Genomic DNA, 20006 nt, shown 5'->3' with positions numbered 1-20006 from the left:
AGACGTATAAACACACCTTCAATTCATCAGGGTTTTACAGGCCGAGGAGGTCTCGATGTAGTTCTGGAGCCAGTCTCTGGTTAACGGACAGTTATATGTACATTACAAAGAATCAGATTAATGTTAGTGTGTATTTAAGGCACTAAATTTATAAAAAAATGTTTTTTTTAAGTTATATAGAAACAAAGTATAATGTCCATTCGTCTTCCCACAACACACAACAATGTCTAACCCAGAGGTGCCCACACTTTTTCTGCAGGCGAGCTACTTTTCAATTGACCAACTCGAGGGGATCTACCTCATTTATATATATCATTTATATTTATTCATTTATGAAAGAGACATTTTTGTAAACAAGTTAAATGTGTTTAATGATAATACAAGCATGTGTAACACATATAGATTCCTTTCTTTCACGAAGACAAGAATATAAGTTGGTGTATTACCTGATTCTGATGACTTGCATTGATTGGAATCAGACAGTAATGATGATAACGCCCACATTTTCAAATGGAGGAGAAAAAAAGTTGTCCTTTCTGTACAATACCACATGAAAGTGGTTGGTTTTTGGCATCTAATTCATCCAGCTTCCATACACTTTACAAGAAAAACATTGGCGGCAAATTCCGTAGCTTGCTTGATTGACATTCACGGCACCCGAGGGTCTTGTGAGATGACGCTGGCTGCTGCCAGTTCATTATTATGAAAAAATGACAGCGAGGAAGGCGAGAAACACTTTTTATTTCAACAGACTTTCGCGCCGTCCCTTCCGTCAAAACTCTAAAGGCCGACTGCACATTTCCTATCTTCACAATAAAAGCTCTGCTTCATGCTGCCTGCGCTAACAAAATAAGAGTCTCGGAAAGCTGGCGTGCACAAGTGATGTGCACGCCAGCTTTCTGAGGGATCGCTTGTGCACGCCAGTTTTCCGAGACTCTGTATTTAGTTAGCGCAAGCAGCATGAAGCAGGGCTTTTATTGTGAAGATAGGAAATGTGCAGTCGGCCTTTAGAGTTTTGACGGAAGGTACGGCGCGAAAGTCTGTTGAAATAAAAAGTGTTTCTCGCCTTCCTCTCGGTCATATTTTCATAATAATGATCTTGCAGCAGCCAGCGTCATCTCACAAGACCCTCCGGTACCGTGAATGTCATTTAAGTGACGTCTTGGTGAAGATTGATGATCACTCATTTTTAGGTCTATTTTTTTTAAAAGCCTGGCTGGAGATCGACTGACACACCCCCCGCGGTCGACTGGTAGCTCGCGATCGACGTAATGGGCACCCCTGCTTTAATACATCTGAATTTTTATTGGTGTACGTACATTTATGGATTTGAACACATGTCTGTTTTTAGTAGGAATGCAACATGAGGCCACTGGTCTGCCAGAGACTAAGAAAACGTAGGAGGAGGAGGAGTCAGAGTTGCCAACTTAGTAACTTTGTGGCAATATTTAAAGTACCCATGATTGTCGCACACACGCTAGAAGTGGCGAAATGACTCTCTGCATCTGACCCATCACCCTTGATCACCCCCTGGGAAGAGAGGGGAGCAGTGAGTAGCAGCAGTGACCGTGCCCGAGAATCACTTTTGGTGATTTAACCCCCAAGCCTATACTTATTATCCCTCTGGAGTCTTTAGCAAATTTAGGGTTTAACATGTTCTATCTACACTTCTGTTAAAGTGTAATAATCACTTATTCTTCTGCTGTTTGATACTTGACATTAGTTTTGGACAATACCACAAATTTAGGTATGGATCTGATACCAAGTAGTTACAGGATCATACATTGGTCTTATTCAAAGTCCTCATGTGTCCAGGGACGTATTTCCTGAGTTTATAAACATAATATGAATTTTAAATAAAGTTAAAAAAGTGATTGTGACGATATAAAATAGATGTTATCACAGTAGTATGGACTAGATACGCTCTTGTACTTGGTATCATTACAGTGGATGCCAGGTGTAGATCCACCCATGGCATTTGTTTACATTCAGGAACGCTATTATTTGTTTACATTGTGAAGCCGGTTAGGTATTGTAACATCCTGCGGTGTGTAGTGAAGCATGTTAAGCTATTCCTCATCCTCCAGTGATAATGTTACATGTAAGAAATATGCTTTATTTGTCGCCATGGAGGCGAGGATTAGTGATTAAGAAGTAGCTGAAACATTGCCGACTGCGGATGGAGTTAAAGCACCTCTTCTTGAGGGTGTTTCAGTGTTGTAACTTCACCTTTATTTTTACACCAAAATGTGTCCATTCTCCCTTTTCTGTCTATACAAGGTGTCTGCTTGTAAGTGCTCTGTGCGTGTGCGCTGCCGAACATGCTCCTCTGCTCGTAAATCCAGCAATGTCAAAGTTAAAGTTAAAAGTAGCAATGATTGTCTCACACACACTAGGTGTGGCGAAAGTATTATCTGCATTTGACCCTTTAGCCACTCCCTGGGAGGTGAGGGGAGCAGTGAGCAGCAGCGATGGCCACGCCCGGGAATCATTTTGGTGATCATTTGACCCCCAATTCCAACCCTTGATGCTGATTCCCAAGCAGGGAGGTAATGGCTCCCATTTTTTTGATAGTCTTTGGTATGACTCGGCCGGGGTTTGAACTCACGACCTCCCCATCTCAGGGTGGACACTAACCACTAGGCCACTGAGTAGGTGACTGAGGAGTCACGACGTGATGACGCGTCGTCATGCCCGTTAAAAAAAGATAAACAAACAGAGTATAGTACTGTTTTTGATTCATTTGTACCGCAATACTTTACTAGTACCGGTATGCCGGACAACCCAGATTCTTTATTAACTTTCGTTTGTTTGTCCTCCTGAACCTGCGATGAGATGGCGACTTGTCCAGGGTGTACACCGCCTTCCGCCCGATTGTAGCTGATAGAAGCATTTAAGTATCACCTTAAAACTCATCTGTATACTCAAGCCTTTAAATAGACCTCCTTTTTAGACCAGTTGATCTGCCGCTTATTTTCTTTTTTCTCCTATGTCCCCCCCTCCCTTGTGGAGGGGGTCCGGTCCGATGACCATGGATGAAGTACTGGCTGTCCAGAGTCGAGACCCAGGATGGACCGCTCGTCGGGACCCAGGATGGACCGCTCGCCTGTATCGGTTGGGGACATCTCTACGATGCTGATCCAACTCCGCTTGGGATGGTTTCCTGTGGACGGGACTCTCGCTGCTGTCTTGGATCCGCTTGAACTGAACTCTCGCGGCTGTGTTGGAGCCACTATGGATTGAACTTTCACAGTATCATGTTAGACCCGCTCGACATCCATTGCTTTCGGTCCCCTAGAGGGGGGGGTTGCCCACATCTGAGGTCCTCTCCAAGGTTTCTCATAGTCAGCATTGTCACTGGCGTCCCACTGGATGTGAATTCTCCCTGCCCACTGGGTGTGAGTTTTCCTTGCCCTTTTGTGGGTTCTTCCGAGGATTTTGTAGTCGTAATGATTTGTGCAGTCCTTTGAGACATTTGTGATTTGGGGCTATATAAATAAACATTGATTGATTGATTGATTGATTGATAAGTGCCAGCGCCCCCCGCAACCCCAAAAGGGAATAAGCGGTAGGAAATAGACGGATGGATGGATGTCCTCCTGAACTGGGAGCAAGTCCCGGAACAAACCCACAAAATGTGCAAAGTAATCCAGGAAATATTCCATGGCTGACTGGAATGAACAGCAGGCTTCCAACTGACAACTTGATATTCTGGCAAGAAAAGGCGACCAAACCAATAATACAGCGTTCTCTGCCCTCAAGAAAATGAAGAAAAAAAAGAAGGTTTTAGCCTTCATTTTTGTATTTGAAGGAAATGAAATCCAAACACACCATGACTTGATTAACGTGGACCCCGAATTAAACAAGTTGAAAAACTTATTGGGGTGTTACCATTTAGTGGTCAATTGTAGGGAATATGTACTGTACTGTGCAATCTACTAATAAAAGTATCAATCAATCAAAATTACTGTAACGTATTATTTTGGGGTCTCCCTATGTCTAGCATTAAAATATTTCCGTTGGTACGAAATGCGGCTGCAAGACTTTTATGCTAGATCTACTATGGACTGGACTCTCACTATTATGTTCGATCCACTATGGACTAGACTCTCACTATTATGTTAGATCCACTATGGACTGTACTCTCACACTATTATGTTAGATCCACTATGGACCGGACTCTCTAACTATTATGTTCAATCCACTATGGACTGGACTCTCACTATTATGTTAGATCCACTATGGACCGGACTCTCTAACTATTATGTTCAATCCACTATGGACTGGACTCTCACTATTATGTTAGATCCACTATGGACTGGACTCTCACTATTATGTTAGATCCACTATGGACCGGACTCTCTAACTATTATGTTCAATCCACTATGGACTGGACTCTCACTATTATGTTAGATCCACTATGGACCGGACTCTCTAACTATTATGTTCGATCCACAATGGACTGGACTCTCACTATAATGTTAGATGCACTACGGACCAAACTCTCACTATTTTGTTAGATCCACTATGGACTGGACTCTCACTATTATATTAGATCCACTATGGACTGGACTCTCACAATATTATGTAAGATCCACTATGGACTGGACTCTCACAATATTATTGTTAGATCCACTATGGACTGGACTCTCACTATATTGTTAGATCCACTATGGACTGGACTCTCATTATTACGGTAGATCCACTATGGACTGGACTCTCACTATTATGTTAAATCCACTATGGACTGGACTCGCAAATAATTATGTTAGATCCACTATGGACTGGACTCTCACTATTATATTAGATCCACTATAGACAAAACTCAAACTATTATGTTAGATCCACTATGGACTGGACTCTCACACTATTATGTTAGATCCACTATGGACTGGACTCTCACTATTATGTTAGATCCACTATGGACTGGACTCTCACTATTATGTTAGATCCACCATGGACTGGACTCTCACTATTATATTAGATCCACTATGGACTGGACTCTCACTATTATGTTAGATCCACTATGGACTGGACTCTCACTATATTGTTAGATCCACTATGGACCGGACTCTCTCACTATTATGTTAGATCCACTATGGACTGGACTCTCACTATTATGTTAGATCCACTATGGACTGGACTCCCACTATTATGTTAGATCCACTATGGACTGGACTCCCACTATTATGTTAGATTCACTATGGACTGGACTCTCACAATATTATGTTAGATCCACTATGGACTGGACTCTCACTATATTATGTTAGATCCACTATGGACTGGACTCTCACTATATTATGTTAGATCCACTATGGACTGGACTCTCACTATAATGTTAGATCCACTATGGACTGGACTGTCATTATTACGGTAGATCCACTATGGACTGGACTCTCACTATTATGTTAAATCCACTATGGACTGGACTCGCAAATAATTATGTTAGATCCACTCTGGACTGGACTCTCACTATTATATTAGATCCACGATAGACGAGACTCAAACTATTATGTTAGATCCACTATGGACTGGACTCTCACTATTACGTTAGATCCACTATGGACTGGACTCTCACTATTATGGTAGATCCACCGTGGACTGGACTCTCACTATTATGTTAGATCCACTATGGACTGGACTCTCACACTATTATATTAGATCCACTATGGACTGGACCCTCACTATTATGTTAAATCCACTATGGACTGGACTCTCACTATTATGTTAGATCCACTATGGACTGGACTCTCACTATTATGTTAGATCCACTATGGACTGGACTCTCACTATTACGTTAGATCCACTATGGACTGGACTCTCACTATTATGTTAGATCCACTATGGACTGGACTCTGAGTATTATGTTAGATCCACTATGGACTGGACTTTCACAATATCATGTTAGACCCACTCGTTGTCCATTGCATCCTGTCTCCCCTGGAGGGGGGGGGGGTCACCCACATCGGCAGTCCTCTCCAAGGTTTCTCATAGTCATTCACATTGACATCCCACTGGGTTGAGTTTTTCCTTGCCCTTTTGTGGGCTCTGAACAGAGGATGTCGTTGCGGCTTGTGCAGCCCTTTGAGACACTCGTGATTTAGGACTATATAAATAAACATTGATTGATTGATGATTGAATACAAAAATGTGTGAAATATTTGACCCATTCGTGACAGTTCTGTTTGGGAACATTGGAGTCCTACCTGGCTTCCATGAGGCCAAGAACCCGCTCCTCCCACTGCTCGGACACGGTCAGCAGCTCCTGCAGGCGCGCCATGGCTCTTTCCACCGAGCTGTGAGGGGACAGGCCCACCCCCTGGTCGATCAGCCTCCGCATGGTGTCCAGACCCAGGTCGTCCGGCTGGCCGCTGGCCTGCCGCACAGCTTCCAGCCAGCGGGCCTGCTCCAGTCTCTCCCGGAGCAGCGGCAACTGCGGGAGGTCCACGTCGAGGCCCAGGCTCTGGTCCAGCAGGTCCTGAAGCTGCGCGGAGTCGGGCGAGTCGTCAGAGAGGAGTCTCTCACTGCGCTGCTGGAACTCCTCCACCCGAGTCAGGAGGTCCTGGAAGCCGCAGAGAATCGGCGTGAGGATGGAACTTTAACTTGCAGACATGTCGAGGACTAAGTACAGGAAGGTTCAGAACCTTCAGTAAAGGCGCCTGTCGGATGTTACACGGCAGCTTGTCCAACTGCTGCACAAAGGACCTCAGCTCCTCCGCCGTCAACTCCTTCTGGCTTTGAGACTTGCCCCCGCAGGAGCGATATCTGGAACATCGACAAAAGATTTTTAAACATATTCACTGCAAAAAGTAATCGTTCACAAACAAAGAAAAAAAAACTGGAACTTGCAAAATGATCTGCCAGTAGAACAAGAAAATCTGGCTTGTCAAGACTTTCCAAAACAAGTAATTAGCTAACCTCAATGAACCCCAAAATACCTTAAAATAAGTATTTCCTCACTTAAAACAAGTGCTCATTTGATTTAAAACTACCAGATCTCATCCAACTCAAGACTGCCCAAATGATTTATGAAGCAAGTAAAGATTCACTTCCAACTGGGTTACAGAGAAGATTTTTACAGAGAGAAGGGAATTATAATTTAAGAGGAGAACTACTTTTTAAGATCCAATATTGTAGAACAACGCAGAAACGAATGAGTACAACAATAGCAGGGGTTAAAATATGGAACTGTTTAAAGTATGAAATAAAACACAGCACCAACATAAACCAGTTTAAAAAGCTTTTAGTAAATATAAGAAAGAAGAGCAAACATTGTTTTAGAAAGACAATAATATATAATATGTATATAAATACAATTTATGATTTCATAATTATACATATAGGTTGTATTAAAATGTATATATTACCACTTTATATGGAATTTAAATAAATTGTGTATATATAATATATATATATATATATGTATATATATAAGTGTCCAAATGTATATGTTTGATTTAAATGTTAAACTGTGTATATGAGACGTGTGCTACATATATGTTGCTTATATATTGTTAAAAAAAAAAATAATATAAGTGAAGCATGTTTTAGATTTTATATATTTTGAACCTTGTTGTTGTTGTGATGGGGTAGGTTTATATAAGAGTTGCTTCAACCTACACCCTTTCAGCTCAATCATTGCTCAAATGAGTGTCTTTTTTTGTTGTTGTTCTTTGTTTTATGTGAAGATTGCCGAAATAAATAAATAAATATATAAAACAAGTGCTCTTTTCTTGATAGAACAAACAATTTTTTCTCAATATGTTGAAAAATATTCTTAAATAAAGTAAATGCTGGTACCATTGTCTTGACATAATGATATGTGCTCGGTATTACACTTCTTGAAACCAGCAAAATTATAATAAAAACTAATTTATTGTACTTAATGGGAAGGCAACAAGGGAACCGCTTGTTACTCTCGGGATCTCCCAGCCGCTCAGGCAAATCATGTGGTCTAAAAATGCATTTTCCCATCAATGACATGACCAACTGACCCCAAGCACGCCCGCACGCCGACTTTCAATCCAATCCAATCCACTTTATTTTTATAGCACATTTACACAACAAAATGTTTCCAAAGTGCTGCGGAACAATATTAAAAACTACATTCAAATACTATCCTGAGCTCCACCAATGACTGAATAAAAAAAATATATATAAATAAATACATATAAAACCAATATAAAATAAATATGATTAAAAACGATTTTAAGGGTGGAACCAATTAAAACAGTAAATATAAATCAACATTTTAAAACACAGAGGACAACAGAGGACCACACAACTCGCGTAGTGTTAAAAGCCAAAGAATAAAAGTGGGTCTTATGACGAGACTTAAAAGAGTCCACTGAGGGAGCAGTTTGAACACGGAGGGGCAGAGTGTTCCAGAGATTAGGGCCCTGTCTCCTCTGGTTTTAAGTCTGGTCTTGGGCACCAAGAGCTGGAGTTGGCTCTCGGACCCCAGAGCGCGCGCAGGATTGTAAGTTTGGATGAGGTCCGAGATATAATGAGGTGCCAGTCCATGTAAAGATTTAAAAACAAAGAGCAAGATTTTAAAATCCATTCTAAAATGAACAGAGCCAGTGCAAACTCTGAAGAATTGGGGTTATATGCTGGCGTTTCCTGGCCCCTGTTAAAAGTCCTGCTGCCGCATTCTGGACTAACTGCAACCGGGAGAGAGCTTTTTGGCTAATGCCAGCATAAAGTGCATTAAGTAGTCCAGGCCACTTGAAATAAAAGCATGCACCACTTGTTCAAAAAGGTTAAAAGATAACGGTTTTACCTTTGCTAAAGGACAAAGATGATAAAAAAAACATTTTAAAACGCCATTGACTTGTTTGTCTAGTTTAAAATCAGTCTATAGTGACGCCAGGACTTTGTAGCCAGTTTAGTTTTAGTTTCGTTTCGCATAGCCTTCCCTAAGCTTCAATGGCTTTTCTTAGGGTCACTCACCTTTTTGTCTATTTTTGGTTTTAGCATTACACACCTTTTTTACCTTTGGTGTGCCTCCCGCTGTTTCCCACATCTACAAAGCCTGTTAGATCCACTATGGACTGGACTCTCACTATCATGTTAGATCCACTATGGACTGGACTCTCACACTATTATGTTAGATCCACTATGGACTGGACTCTCACTGCTATGTTAGATCCACTATGACTGGACTTTAACAGTATAATGCTAGATCCACTATGGACTGGACTTTCACACTTATGTTAGATCCACTATGGACTGGACTCTCACTATTATGTTAGATCCACTATGGACTGGACTTTCACTATTATGTTAGATCCACTATGGACTGGACTCTCACTATTATGTTAGATCCACTATGGACTGGACTGTCACTATTATGTTAGATCCACTATGGACTGGACTCTCACACTATTATGTTAGATCCACTATGGACTGGACTTTCACTATTATGTTAGATCCACTATGGACTGGACTCTCACTATTATGTTAGATCCACTATGGACTGGACTCTCACTGCTATGTTAGATCCACTATGACTGGACTTTAACAGTATAATGCTAGATCCACTATGGACTGGACTTTCACTATTATGTTAGATCCACTATGGACTGGACTCTCACTATTATGTTAGATCCACTATGGACTGGACTTTCACTATTATGTTAGATCCACTATGGACTGGACTGTCACTATTATGTTAGATCCACTATGGACTGGACTCTCACACTATTATGTTAGATCCACTATGGACTGGACTTTCACTATTATGTTAGATCCACTATGGACTGGACTCTCACTATTATGTTAGATCCACTATGGACTGGACTGTCACTATTATGTTAGATCCACTATGGACTGGACTCTCACCATTATGTTGGATCCACTATAGACTGGACTCTCACTCTTATCTTAGATCCACTATGGACTGGACTCTCACTATTTTGTTAGATCCACCATGGACTGGACTCTCACTACTATGTTAGATCCGCTATGGACTGGACTCTCACTATTATGTTAGATCCACTATGGACTGGACTCTCACTATTATGTTAGATCCACTATGGACTGGACTCTCACTATTATGTTACATTCACTATGGACTGGACTTTCACTATTATGTTAGATCCACTATGGACTGGACTCTCACTATTATGTTAGATCCACTATGGACTGGACTCTCACTATTATGTTACATTCACTATGGACTGGACTTTCACTATTATGTTAGATCCACTATGGACTGGACTTTCACTATATCATGTTAGACCCACTCGATGTCCATTGCATCCTGTCTCCCCTAGAGGGGGGGGGGGTCACCCACATAGGCGGTCCTCTCCAAGGTTTCTCATAGTCATTCACATTGACATCCCACAGGGTTGAGTTTTTCCTTGCCCTTATGTGGGCTCTGAACAGAGGATGTCGTTGTGGCTTGTGCAGCCCTTTGAGACACTCGTGATTTAGGACTATATAAATAAACATTGATTGATTGATGATTGATTAAAAAAAATGTTCCAAGGCTCTAAATGTAATGCCACCTACTGATATGGAAGAGTATTACACGGTCACTCTGCCGAGCTCTAGACTAAACAACAACACATCACTTGCAGACTATAATTACTGGTGTGCAAAAACTATTTTTCACCCAAATAGGTGACATTACATCATCTCCCACGGCACACCAGACTGTATCCCATTTGAAAAACACTGCAGTGGCAGATATAAAATGATGTTGCTGAATAGACAGTATGTCTTATTTTTTTGTCATTTTTCTGAGTGATGACAATGTTGACACACACTGAAAACTGAAAAGACCAAAAGAGTCAGCCTGTGTCCCTGGAGTGGAGAAAGACTGGTACCTAGTTTGCCTTTTGCCATTGAGGAGCTGCTGGGCCACCACAGCGACTTTGTCCGCCTCTAAGGCAACTACGCGCAGTCGATCCATCAGGTTGGTTTGTGGGAAGGCGCCGGTCTCCGCCTGCTCCACCAGGCTGTGAAGCTCTTCCAGACCTGATCGGACACACAGGACTTCTTTTAAAATCACACACATCACCGGACGTGGACAATTCTAAACACGACTATAATGCTCCATGCATTTGAACTTCACCTCTTTTTTTGGGGTCTTTGTTCTCCAGGATGTCCTGCACGGTACTCAGCCACTCCTTGTAAGACTCGGCACGCAGCGTCACTGACGCCATCATGGAGTATAAATCATCCAGTGTAAATTTATAGCTGCAAAAGTAAGAAGGTATTTAAAACAAAGTATAATATCTTGTCATGCTAGGGGTGCGAAGCTAAACGTACAATAAACACCGCCATTTGTAATTAATCCACAAAACACAATGATGACTAAATTAAAAGCATATTTGCATATTCAGTCTAAGAGCAAATTCTACACCAGGGGTGTCCAAACTTTTTCCAGCAAGGTCCGCATGAATAAAAACTTCAAAAATCTTTTAAGGAATTTGGACATTGATTTTGAGAGTCTATATAACATAAAAAAAACTAAAACTAAATTTATTCAGGCAATAGAAGCCACCTTTAGCATTCTAAAACTGTCAGAAAATACTTAGGGTCAACCCAATGACGTCTGTGAATCCAGCACTTTGGTACAAACCCCGTTTCCATATGAGTTGGGAAATTGTGTTAGATGTAAATATAAACAGAATACAATGATTTGCAAATCCTTTTCAAACCATATTCAGTTGAATATGCTACAAAGACAACATATTTGATGTTCAAACTCCAACTTTTTTTTTTTTTTTGCAAATAATCATTAACTTTAGAATTTGATGCCAGCAACACGTGACAAAGAAGTTGGAAAAGGTGGCAATAAATACTGATACAGTTGAGGAATGCTCATCAAACACTTATTTGGAACATCCCACAGGTGTGCAGGCTAATTGGGAACAGGTGGGTGCCATGATTGGCTATAAAAACAGCTTCCCAAAAAAATGCTCAGTCTTTCACAAGAAAGGATGGGGCGAGGTACACCCCTTTGTCCACAACTGTGTGAGCAAATAGTCAAACAGTTTAAGAACAACCTTTCTCAAAGTGACATTGCAAGAAATTGGGCTCAGGAACACTTCAGAAAACCACTGTCACTAAATACAGTTGGTCGCTACATCTGTAAGTGCAAGTTAAAACTCTACTATGCAAAGCGAAAACCATTTATCAACAACATCCAGAAACGCCGCCGGCTTCTCTGGGCCCGAGATCATCTAAGATGGACTGATGCAAAGTGGAAAAGTGTTCTGTGGTCTGACGAGTCCACTAAGATGGACTGATGCAAAGTGGAAAAGTGTTCTGTGGTCTGACGAGTCCACATTTCAAATTTTTTGGGGAAATATTCGACATTGTGTCATCAAAGCAAAGGGGAAGCGAACCATCCAGATTTTTATCGACGCAAAGTTCAAAAGCTAGCATGTGTGATGGTATGGGGGTGTATTAGTGCCCAAGGCATGGGTAACTTACACATGTGTGATGGTATGGGGGTGTATTAGTGCCCAAGACATGGGTAACTTACACATGTGTGATGGTATGGGGGTGTATTAGTGCCCAAGGCATGGGTAACTTACACATGTGTGATGGTATGGGGGTGTATTAGTGCCCAAGACATGGGTAACTTACACATGTGTGATGGTATGGGGGTGTATTAGTGCCCAAGACATGGGTAACTTACACATGTGTGATGGTATGGGGGTGTATTAGTGCCCAAGGCATGGGTAACTTACACATGTGTGATGGTATGGGGGTGTATTAGTGCCCAAGACATGGGTAACTTACACATGTGTGATGGTATGGGGGTGTATTAGTGCCCAAGACATGGGTAACTTACACATGTGTGATGGTATGGGGGTGTATTAGTGCCCAAGGCATGGGTAACTTACACATGTGTGATGGTATGGGGGTGTATTAGTGCCCAAGACATGGGTAACTTACACATGTGTGATGGTATGGGGGTGTATTAGTGCCCAAGACATGGGTAACTTACACATGTGTGATGGTATGGGGGTGTATTAGTGCCCAAGGCATGGGTAACTTACACATGTGTGATGGTATGGGGGTGTATTAGTGCCCAAGACATGGGTAACTTACACATCTGTGATGGTAAGGGGGTGTATTAGTGCCCAAGACATGGGTAACTTACACATGTGTGATGGTATGGGGGTGTATTAGTGAACAAGACATGGGTAACTTACACATGTGTGATGGTATGGGGGTGTATTAGTGAACAAGACATGGGTAACTTACACATGTGTGATGGTATGGGGGTGTATTAGTGAACAAGACATGGGTAACTTACACATGTGTGATGGTATGGGGGTGTATTAGTGCCCAAGACATGGGTAACTTACACATCTGTGATGGTAAGGGGGTGTATTAGTGCCCAAGACATGGGTAGCTTACACATGTGTGATGGTATGGGGGTGTATTAGTGAACAAGACATGGGTAACTTACACATGTGTGATGGTATGGGGGTGTATTAGTGAACAAGACATGGGTAACTTACACATGTGTGATGGTATGGGGGTGTATTAGTGAACAAGACATGGGTAACTTACACATGTGTGATGGTATGGGGGTGTATTAGTGCCCAAGACATGGGTAACTTACACATGTGTGATGGTATGGGGGTGTATTAGTGCCCAAGGCATGGGTAACTTACACATGTGTGATGGTATGGGGGTGTATTAGTGCCCAAGACATGGGTAACTTACACATCTGTGATGGTAAGGGGGTGTATTAGTGCCCAAGACATGGGTAACTTACACATGTGTGATGGTATGGGGGTGTATTAGTGAACAAGACATGGGTAACTTACACATGTGTGATGGTATGGGGGTGTATTAGTGAACAAGACATGGGTAACTTACACATGTGTGATGGTATGGGGGTGTATTAGTGAACAAGACATGGGTAACTTACACATGTGTGATGGTATGGGGGTGTATTAGTGCCCAAGACATGGGTAACTTACACATCTGTGATGGTAAGGGGGTGTATTAGTGCCCAAGACATGGGTAGCTTACACATGTGTGATGGTATGGGGGTGTATTAGTGAACAAGACATGGGTAACTTACACATGTGTGATGGTATGGGGGTGTATTAGTGAACAAGACATGGGTAACTTACACATGTGTGATGGTATGGGGGTGTATTAGTGAACAAGACATGGGTAACTTACACATGTGTGATGGTATGGGGGTGTATTAGTGCCCAAGACATGGGTAACTTACACATGTGTGATGGTATGGGGGTGTATTAGTGCCCAAGACATGGGTAACTTACACATGTGTGATGGTATGGGGGTGTATTAGTGCCCAAGACATGGGTAACTTACACATGTGTGATGGTATGGGGGTGTATTAGTGCCCAAGACATGGGTAACTTACACATGTGTGATGGTATGGGGGTGTATTAGTGCCCAAGGCATGGGTAACTTACACATGTGTGATGGTATGGAGGTGTATTAGTGCCCAAGGCATGGGTAACTTACACATGTGTGATGGTATGGGGGTGCATTAGTGCCCAAGGCATGGGTAACTTACACATCTGTGAAGGCACCATTAATGCTGAAAGGTACATACAGGTTTTGGAACAACATATGCTGCCATCTGAGCGCCCTCTTTTTCATGCCAAACTATGAAAAAAACTGCGATTTATAGTCCGAAAAATACGGTACTCTGTATAGTTCAAGACTAATATTTGCACATCATATTGGCAGCTGCAGTTTTGATCTAAATGATTAAAAAAAAAAAAAAGAAAAAGTAATTTGGGAATGTCCGGCGGGCCAGATTGAAAATCTTAACGGCCCCGGGCCTTAATTTGACCAGGTCTGCTTTAGAATGTGTTGAGGGCTCATAAACAAACCAGCTGCAGGCTAGAAATGGCCCCCGGACCGCACTTTGGACACCCCTGCTCACTAAAAGCTTTCAGTACTTGTGGAAACATGTGTTAAGGGCTCTCTTAAAGTCGAAAAGTGTTATTCTAGTTTAACTAAGCATGGAGGAGAAGCATCTTGAGTGACTCACTGGAGTGTCAGGTTGCCAAGGGGACAGGAGCAGAGGTCCCGGGCGTGGTACAAGCACACCATCTTGCCAGGACTGCAGAGGCAGGTGATACCAGACAGGTAGCAGGTGGTCCGACACTTGCAGCACTGGCGCTCCTCATCGGGGAGATGCTCGTAATCCACTTGTCGTGTCCGCACCACCCCCTGGGGGCGGGGGATGCCCAGTCAGAGGCCAGGAGGAAGTCGCAGGTGTTGTGAGGGAAGGTGACGGCTTCTTACCATCTTGGCGATCTTCTCCTCCAGCTCCTCCTCCTCTCTGACCATGGCGGCCATCTCCTTTTGCACGGCGCAGGCCAGGTCCACATCCAAGCGCTTGGCTTTGCACGCCATGTTGCAGACCATCTCGTCGTGGGAGAAGACGCAGTACCTGCTGAGCTGCCGGTAGTGCTTGACACATTCTCGCCCGACGGGCATCTGGAGAAGAAGAAGAGGACTTTCCATACACAAGTTCGCATTTTTTGCTCAGAATTAACGCCACTGTCGAAACACAAGAGTTTTCTGGACACACCTGCACAAGGCATGAACTAAAATTTTAATAAAACAACCCAAAAGCAGTGAAGTTGTCACGTTGTTTAAATGGTAATCAAAAAGAGAATACAATGAGTTTCAAATCCTTTTCAACTTATATTCAATTGAATAGACCAGTGTTTTTCAACCACTGTGCCGCGGGAAACTATGCAACTTCACCTAATTGGTCCAAAAAATATATTTTTTGCAAATCAATAATTATAATCTGCAAACAATGTGCCGCTGCTTCGTGTCTGTGCTGTGTAGAACTCGGCAGGGTAACCACAGAACATGCCATGCCAGTAGGTGGCAGTAGCTCCTTCATTGCTTTGTAAAATAGAATAGAATAGAAAGTACTTTATTGATCCCTGGGGGAAATTCAGCACCACAGTTCGCTCACAATAGACAATAATAATCATAAAGAATATCATTTAAATCATATATTATACATAATATATGAATAATATAAATATATTCTACATTTAAGTGGAGTCAAGAAGGAACATGTGCATTATACAGTCTGATGGCTGTCGGCATGAAGGACCTCCTGTGTCGGGTGAGACGGGGATAGTTTGTTTTGATCCCAATATGCAGCGTGCAGGTAAGAAGTGAAGTGAATTATATTTATATAGCGCTTTTCTCTAGTGACCCAAAGCGCTTTACATAGTGAAACCCAATATCTAAGTTACATTTAAACCAGTGTGGGTGGCACTGGGAGCAGGTGGGTAAAGTGTCTTGCCCAAGGACACAACGGCAGTGACTAGGATGGCGGATGCGGGAATCGAACCTGCAACCCTCAGGTTGCTGGCACGGCCACTCTACCAACGCTTCAACCAAAAATGAACGAAAGGGAAAGGAAAAGGCAATGCAAAGCGAAAGTAAAACTGAACTGGCTACAAACTAAACAGGAACAACATGCTGGACGCCAGCAAAAACTTACGGCGTCCACAAAGCCCACCCGAATATGACATGACAATCAACAATGTCCACACAAAGAACGATAGCAACAACTTAAATAATCTGGCTTGCTAATGCAAAGCAGGTGCGGGGAATAGCGCTCAAAGGAAGACCTGAAACTGCTATAGAAGAACACCAAAGGGCCACCAAAACAATAGCGCAAGACAGGAACTAAAGCACAGGAAAACACAAACACTGCTCCCCTCACCTCCCCGGGGGTAAACAAGGGGATTGGTCAAATGCAGAGGACACATTGTGCCACACCTTGTGTGTGTCTAACAATCATTGGTACTTTAACCTTAACTAAAAGGCTTGAACAAATGAAATGACTCAAATAAAAAAACACTGACCTATTTATTGATAGGCTTCTGGAGACTTGCGCTGTCTTTAAAATGAAGTGGCGTGGTGATACATTTTCTGGCCACCATTATCTATTAAGTTCAGTGCATGACGCGGACACGTTTGTTACTGGAGTCTTTGTATGTAAAAGTAATATGCAACTTAAATTATTTAACGCTTGTTTATATTGACAAATGTTTAGACTGAATTGTTGTTCAATTACGGGGCGGTGTAGCTCGCTCGGTAGAGCGGCTGTGCCAGCAACTTGAGAGTTCCAGGTTCGATCCCCGCTTCCGCCATCCTAGTCACTGCCGTTGTGTCCTTGGGCAAGACACTTTACATACCTTTACACCCAGTGGCACCCACACTGGTTTTAAATGTTACTTAGATATTGGGTTTCACTATGTAAGGCGCTTTGAGTCACGAGAGAAAAAGCGCTATATAAATATCATTCACAATTTAGGACACTTATGTACATATGTCGAGCTTGTGTGCTTAGTTGTTGTGTAGGCGCTAGCTCCAAACAGCCTGAATTACTCCACTAGTGTATAAGAGAAGACCTTGTGTGCTTATTGGAGAACATTTAGCTCAGGGGTGCCCACACTTTTTCTGCAGGCGAGCTACTTTTCAATTGACCAACTCGAGGGGATCTACCTCATTTATATATATCATTTATATTTATTTATTTATGAAAGAGACATTTTTGTAAACAAGTTAAATGTGTTTAATGATAATACAAACATGTGTAACACATATAGATGTCTTTCTTTCACAAAGACAAGAATATAAGTTGGTGTATTACCTGATTCTGATGACTTGCATTGATTGGAATCAGACAGTAATGATGATAACGCCCACATTTTCAAATGGAGGAGAAAAAAAGTTGTCCTTTCTGTACAATACCACATGAAAGTGGTTGGTTTTTGGCATCTAATTCATCCAGCTTCCATACACTTTACAAGAAAAACATTGGCGGCAAATTCCGTAGCTTGCTTGATTGACATTCACGGCACCCGAGGGTCTTGTGAGATGACGCTGGCTGCTGCCAGTTCATTATTATGAAAAAATGACAGAGAGGAAGGCGAGAAACACTTTTTATTTCAACAGACTCTCGCGCCGTCCCTTCCGTCAAAACTCTAAAGGCCGACTGCACATTTCCTATCTTCACAATAAAAGCCCTGCTTCATGCTGCCTGCGCTAACTAAATAAGAGTCTCGGAAAGTGATGTGCACGCCAGCTTTCTGAGGGATCGCTTGTGCACGCCAGTTTTCCGAGACTCTTATTTAGTTAGAGCAGGCAGCATGAAGCAGGGCTTTTATTGTGAAGATAGGAAATGTGCAGTCGGCCTTTAGAGTTTTGACGGAAGGTACGGCGCGAGAGTCTGTTGAAATAAAAAGTGTTTCTGGCCTTCCTCTCGGTCATATTTTCATAATAATGATCTTGCAGCAGCCAGCGTCATCTCACAAGACCCTCCGGTACCGTGAATGTCATTTAAGTGACGTCTTGGTGAAGATTGATGATCACTCATTTTTAGGTCTATTTTTTTTAAAAGCCTGGCTGGAGATCGACTGACACACCCCCCGCGGTCGACTGGTAGCTCGCGATCGACGTAATGGGCACCCCTGATTTAGCTGTTAACTGGATTTTGAGCCTTTTATTTTGAGTCTTTCACAAATAAAATGTGACTGCTTGAATATGCAAGACAATATAATCGATATTTTGTCTTTGCTGCCGTCCCACCGGTATTGGATATCAATAAACATGTAAAGGTGCGGTGCAGTGTGTGCTTATGGGTGAGCTCTCCCTACCCAGTCCATGGTGCAGAAGTTGACGGCCTCAGCAAAGTTGAAGCCCTGGTTGAAGCCGCTGTGGTAGGCTCTGGGGAAGGTGATGACGAACTCTCCTGCACATTGGTTGGTGCGATAGATCTGCGGTTTTGAAAAAGACATGGGAAATAAAAATGTCATTTTCCTGCTGTATCCGCTTACCTGACAGTAGGGTGCACCTGCACTGATGACATCACCAATCCTAGTCCAATAATACTTTATCTTGAATCATGTAATTGTGCTGGTGTAGATTACGTGATTGCTGTTCAATAGGAATTACACACAACTTCAATATTAACTTGAGCTATTTCTTAGAACAGTAACTGTAGTGGTACACCAAAGAATCACTTCATTAAATATTTAAACACAGTGTTACTGTTCAAACTATGCGTAATGTTAGTGACCAAATATATATGAACTATACTTGTTAGATAAAACCGCTGCCTTGTTTTTAATGACTGCTTAGGCCTACTGCACTACTGCACTTAAATGTTTGTCGTAATAGAGGTACTTCATGAATACTTAGGTCTACTACACTACTGTATTTTAATGTTGGTCGTTAAGGTATTTGATGAATAGCGTATTTCCTTGAATTACTGCCGGGTCAAACTCGGTTCGCAAAATAATTAGCGCATGCTTCGTATTTGTGACGTCATGAGTGACATATCCCCTGTCATCATTTTCAAAATGGAGGAGGCTGATTTCAATAATTTGAAATCGCATAAAGTGAAGAAGATTAAGAGCTATTCAGTAGGATTTAAGGTCCAAGCTATTGAATATTGGTATGCTAAAAAGAACAGTAAGCAGCTATGTTTTATTAATATACCTGTGGAGCAGACGGTCCCGACAGACAGGCAGGGCACGCTAGCTGTAGCCCTCCCCAAGATGGCGGCAAGCAAGCAGAGAGGAGGAGCAGAAGAGCGACCTGGACTGAGGTTTTATTGAAAAATAAACAAAGTCAAACTGCTTAAGCCATGTCCTTCCTTGGTGGTCCTGGGAACCCGCAAGACGACGGCTTGAGACCGTCACAATACCGTAGCTGCGTCTGTCAAATATGAGTCATTAAATGACTCCCGCCGCCTGGTGGTAGAGGGCGCTAGTGATCCTTTTTGAGACGACTCGGCTGCAGAAGAAGTGAAATGAGTGACGTGGTTGTGCTGGGACGGATATGACGCGGCGGGGCGCACGACGGACCTATGCTGGCTATGTAAACAACCGGGCTGAAACAAAGCATGTTCCAGTCATAAATACCCAGTGTATTAGTTATACAATAACTAACACTTCATGTTGGCAGCGGTGGGATAAAGAGCTCACCCACGGAGCAGAACG

At 42.4% G+C, this 20006-nt stretch overlaps 1 protein-coding gene across 1 annotated transcript in view; it reads right to left on the bottom strand.

Annotated features, from left to right (window-relative positions):
- Positions 1-20006, bottom strand: part of kdm5ba (lysine demethylase 5Ba) — an 85766-nt gene that overhangs the window by 27578 nt on the left and 38182 nt on the right. Inside the window, exons 13-19 of the mRNA XM_061875487.1 lie at positions 18660-18779; positions 15268-15462; positions 15011-15192; positions 11081-11205; positions 10833-10983; positions 6645-6765; positions 6207-6562 (exon numbers count right to left, since the gene is read on the bottom strand). Of these exons, the coding sequence (XP_061731471.1) occupies positions 6207-6562; positions 6645-6765; positions 10833-10983; positions 11081-11205; positions 15011-15192; positions 15268-15462; positions 18660-18779 (1250 nt within the window). The remainder of the gene's footprint in view (positions 1-6206; positions 6563-6644; positions 6766-10832; positions 10984-11080; positions 11206-15010; positions 15193-15267; positions 15463-18659; positions 18780-20006) is intronic.

Source organism: Nerophis ophidion, linkage group LG16 (assembly GCF_033978795.1).
Source record: "Nerophis ophidion isolate RoL-2023_Sa linkage group LG16, RoL_Noph_v1.0, whole genome shotgun sequence".
NCBI lineage: Eukaryota > Metazoa > Chordata > Actinopteri > Syngnathiformes > Syngnathidae > Nerophis > Nerophis ophidion.
The sequence above is the reverse complement of the archived record's forward strand: the minus strand, read 5'-3'. Positions and strand labels throughout refer to the sequence as shown.